Raw genomic sequence first — 5,433 nt, 5'->3', positions numbered from 1 at the left:
CTGTTACAACGAAAATCGAAAGATTTCCTGAGGTAAATAATGAAACAGCAAATTTGTCTAAAAACAGAATTAACTATTTGAAATTACACACTAGTAAATCCACCTCCAACCCTCCTCTCTCTCAATCTCTCTCTCTCTCTCTCTCTCTCTCTCTCTCTCTCTCTCTCTCTCTCGGTAAAGCTGTATGAATACCAAAGGAAGTCGAATTTTACCCGTAAGAAAATGAGACCTTGATTCATGGGCTGACTCATCAGTCTAGTCTTTGTCTCTACTTTTCTTTCCCGAGGGTTTTATCCTTTTTTCTCTCGTCAACTCGTTTCAGGACATAGTCTTCTCTACGGTAGTTTTTACTATAACAAACAAGATGTAGAAACTGGTATCGTCCATGAAAATATATAATATTACAGATAATATAGTAATTTAGAACAAAATATGGAGCACTGGCAACAGAAGGCATTTTTGAAGTCAAACTCTCAGCAACAACCGAGAAGTTTTAATCTTCCCCCTCCCCCCCACACACACACACACACACACACACACACACACACACACACACACACATATATATATATATATATATATATATATATATATATATATATATATATATATATATATATATATATATATATATTAAGCCTCAAATGTGCTTCAGTATCGAATTCACTCTACCTTGGGAATAACACGAATCCCTGGAAAATTATAATTGGTAAGTGCCTCCGCCCCAGCCAGGAGTCGATCCTGGAACTTTGGTTTAGATACAACGATCTTGGGTGTAAGTTATTCACAAAGTATGGGATAATGTTTGAAATTTTGACATTTATAGGATAATGTTTGTGCCGAAAAATCATATAAATTTTGTGAATTATATAGAATATTATACGTATATATATATATATAAAATATATATATATATATATATATATATATATATATATATATATATATATATATATATATATATATATATATATATGTGTGTGTGTGTGTGTGTGTGTGTGTGTGTGTGTGTGCGCGCATGCGTGTGTTGGGGTGGGGTGCTCGTGTTCGCGCTGTTATCATTCATTTATACAAAAATATGGCGAAAATCCCCACGAAGAGAGATTTCTGGTAGTAGAAACATAAATTTTTCTGCTCGCGAAAACGAAGTAAGTTTTGCCCCCTAGCAACGGTTAGTTCTGGTGTTTTTGTTAAATTTGGTAACTTCCAGTGATGCTAATCACCTCAGATAAAATGCACTTTCAAGGTTAACCTTGGAGTGACCTTCTTAAGTAAGGCGCATATAAGAGACCAAAAGGAATTGTTGTGACGCGCCGACGAACATACAAACGCACGTAGACAATGAAGCAGCTTCCTCAACCAAGGAACATCGTCCTGGCTCACAACGGCGCTTCGTCTAGACACGAATACACGCGGCCTCCTTGTGGGAAAACTCCGCTATACTCCCGGGATTTCTACTTGACCACCAGCACTGCGTTACTTCAGTCTTCGTCAAGGAATCTCCTGATCAATCACTCTTCAGCGAGGCAGAACCAGACAAAAGAGAACAGCATGTCTCCTACGCTCAACCTTCATGTAGATTATTTGTCTCAGCCATCTAGAGCTCTGGTTCTCTTGTGTGACGCGATCAGCGCTCCTCACAATGAGCATCTCTTGTCCTTCACGAAAGGTAAGTCGAGTGCTTCATGAATTTTAATTTCCATTGTGATAAAAATCTGCTTACTTCATCTGCATTTGTTGATAAGGAAGGTCTTCCTTACGTTTGCATCATCTTTCTTTAATGATGGCAAGTTGCCATTATAAATATCGCTGATAGCTTCAGATAATTTGAGGGCTTCTGATAAGATACCTGCATTTTCTGCTAAATTAAAACCTGAACACCTGACAAACAAAATCCTTAGTGTTTAATTTTTCACAAAACATGGCTCTCGTTGTGTGTAACACTTCGTAACTGGATTATATTCCAAAAAATTGTAAGCTTTTCCCTCTTCCTTTTGTTGTGTGCTTAGATGCTACTTCTTTCTTTTACAAAAAGAAAGAAAAAGAGTGAGGAAACCGATATTAGGTTTGACCTTAGAGAAGGAGAGAAGGGTGATGCCGAACCCTATGAACGCCGGAAGTCATGACGGAGTTCTTTGAGGAAGAAATAAGACGTGACATCCGTCACGCCCTTTGCCTCTTGTCAGGATGCAGCAGCAACTAACTCTAAGGAATTGCGGATGAAAATTAACCGTTATTGGAACATGGGAGATGGATCGTTGCAAACTTAGAGATCCTTTTTAAGCGTTATATGTATATATATATATATATATATATATATATATATATATATATATATATATATATATATATATATATATATATATATATATAAACGCTTAAAAAGGCTCTCTAAGTTTGCAACGTTCCATCTACCATATTTCAATTGTGGTTAATTTTCATATATATATATATATATATATATATATATATATATATATATATATATATATATATATATATATTATATATATATATATATATATATATATGTATATATATATGCATACATACATACACATATATACATATGTATGTATGTATGTCTCTCTCTCTCTCTCTCTCTCTCTCTCTCTCTCTCTCTCTCTCTATATATATATATATATATATATATATATATATATATATATATATATATATATATATATATATATATATATATATATATATATATATATATATATATATATATATATATACACACACACACTCACAGACACACATATATAATGTATATGTGTATATAAGTATATATATATATGTATGTGTCGTGTGTGTATGTGTAAAATGATCGTCTCTAACATTAACCTTGCCATAGATATGCTTAATAACAGGAAATTCTTCCTTTCCAACCTCTGATTTTTATCTTCCATTTTACAAATGAAGGTGAGAGAATTATAATTACTGGATCCTGCTGACAATAATGCTTTGATGGTTTCCAAATTTCTTAGAAAAGTAACACATTGGACGATCAACGCCTCCACGGATTTTGTTTGGAGTAAAAGAATTCCCTCTCCTACATCCCTGGCAATCTTTGACAATTTAATCAACTCAGAATTTGGAATAACCAGATCTTGACTGCTAATTGTTGTTAATAGTTCTTTTACATTCAGACAGAATGTCACATTGACTAATCTATTTCAATTTTGTGTTCTTGAAAATATGGGTCAGTGGAAGCACGACACGGGAAAAATTAGAAAGAATCTTTCCCGGCATCCCTGATAGCAGCCACTTAGCCCTTATTGTTTGTACCTGACCATGTGAGACATCATATAGCCCCACCAGACTGTAAAAACTTTACCAGATTTACTCTATGGCAGTTTGAAGTGAAATTTTCTATGAACAAGTTATCAAATATTAATTGTAAAAGTTTTTCAGACTCTTACTGGGGGTCAATATGAACATTTATAAACGCTTACATCCTCACTGTATAATCTTCACTACACTCTAAATCACATGCAATGCCCAATATCCTTTTAAGTTTTGTGTAGACATTTGTTAAATAAAAATGCAAACCATTGTACTGGTACAGTACAAGTCAGTTTTTGTAGAAACAGCGAGCCACATCTGCTGACAGATTTGGCATTCCCTATCTTATCAGCACAACCTCTTATCATTGGCATAGGATATGATTGTCTTCCTTAACCCGCCTTTTGAAAATCTGTACAAAATTTGAAAGTTTGTCTTGCATTTGACTCCAGAAGGTAGTGGCAGCTCATGGGAAAGGGCTGTTTGACAACCGGTTTAACAAAGTTCTCAAGGCCGTCGAACTCCGGCTCATGAGGCGCTTGCGGTTTCCATTCGCTTTTTCCACTTAGCTGAGCGCGAGGCGCCAGGCTCAGTTGTACCTGCGGTCTCACTCTCTTTGCAGTTTTTCCTTTTGCCTATTATTATTTCATTTTGTATTTTTTTTATTTTCTCCATTAAGTAGCCAAACAAACGAAACATACATTGATCTTAGTTACTTTCAAATAGAAAATTAGCAAACATTCGGTTTTCTATTTTTTTTCTCTCAAAAGTAGTCGTCCGAACGTACGGAAAAAGGGAATGAAAAAATGAAGGCCACAAATTTTTTTTAAACACATTTTTCTCCTCTCAGTTTATACATACATTGACTGACCTCAGTTACTTTCAAATTGAAAATTAGCAAAAATTCGGTTTTCTATCTTTTTTTCCTCAAAAGTAGTTGTCTGAACGTACGGAAAAAAGGAATGAAAAAATGAAGGCGACAAATTAAAAAAAAAAAAACTTTTCTCCTCTCAATTTATACTTTATTCCTTCAATAGCATTTCCTTGTTTAAATGTTAGGATAAAATCTACTTTCTACTGATCTTCATACATTCATATATATTTCCAGCAGTTTCTCCCTTATTAATTTTTCCTTGTCTTTGACTTGCGGATACTTGGAAAGGAATTTATGCAAGTCTTATACAAAAATGTATCAGTGTCTTAGAAAAAAATGATGATATCACTTCATCAGGAACAGATAACCCAGAACATTTTGGTTCCCAGATAAAAGTCTGAGAACTTTTTCTTCTAAAGAGATTGCACTTATATTGCACAAACAACCCAAAGCAGTTCAGCTGAATGAGTAGATAATCACTGTAACAACTATACAGTTCAGTCCTGTTCGACAAATTCGATCTGTGATCCATCTCTATTTGGGCCATAGTTGCTTGGTTTCGGTAACTTCGTTTATTTTCTCTTCATTGAGTACTTTTTCAACCTTATTATGGGATTATATCTTTAAGTGTAAGGTTAATTATGCATTTTCCTAATCACACATATATGATAATATTTTATTTTAATCAAGTTATCAAGTTATGACACTCATTACACACGCACACAAACACACACACACAACACACACACACATATATATATATATATATATATATATATATATATATATATATATATATATATATATATATTAAGCTATAAATTTTTAATATCCAATTCCCTCTACCTCGGAAATGAGGTAAATTTTTTGGTCGTATTATTTGTGTAATAACCAGGTACTTGATCACTTCGTGACAATATGCATATATATATGAATTTTTATTACATCACCATGATTTATATACAAGCTGAAGCTACAAATGTCGTTTAATATCCAATTCGCTCTACCTCGGAAATAATATATGCATATATACAGTACATTATACCGAAGGGGAATTATTACAGTTGATGATAAGAAGTTCGTCATCTCACGGGCTTGAACCGCTGAACACGAGAACTCACGACGTTCAGTGATGCCTTAGCTTATCCGGCTTTCACCTATAATTCCCTTCTGTGTACATACTAAGGCATCACTGAATGTCGTGAGTTCTCGTGTTCGGAAGTTCAAGCCTGTGAGACGACGAACTTCTTATCATCAATTATAATAATTCC

General features: G+C 34.0%; 1 protein-coding gene across 1 annotated transcript in view; it reads left to right on the top strand.

The window, feature by feature from the left end:
* Window positions 1-988: 988 nt before the first annotated feature.
* Window positions 989-5,433, top strand: part of LOC136826880 (glutathione S-transferase theta-1-like) — a 12,100-nt gene continuing 7,655 nt past the window's right edge. The window contains exon 1 of the mRNA XM_067084412.1: window positions 989-1,669. Coding sequence (XP_066940513.1) covers window positions 1,342-1,669 — 328 coding nt within the window. The 5' untranslated portion in view covers window positions 989-1,341. The remainder of the gene's footprint in view (window positions 1,670-5,433) is intronic.

This window comes from Macrobrachium rosenbergii, chromosome 41 (assembly GCF_040412425.1).
Source record: "Macrobrachium rosenbergii isolate ZJJX-2024 chromosome 41, ASM4041242v1, whole genome shotgun sequence".
Lineage (NCBI taxonomy): Eukaryota > Metazoa > Arthropoda > Malacostraca > Decapoda > Palaemonidae > Macrobrachium > Macrobrachium rosenbergii.
The sequence above is the reverse complement of the archived record's forward strand: the minus strand, read 5'-3'. Positions and strand labels throughout refer to the sequence as shown.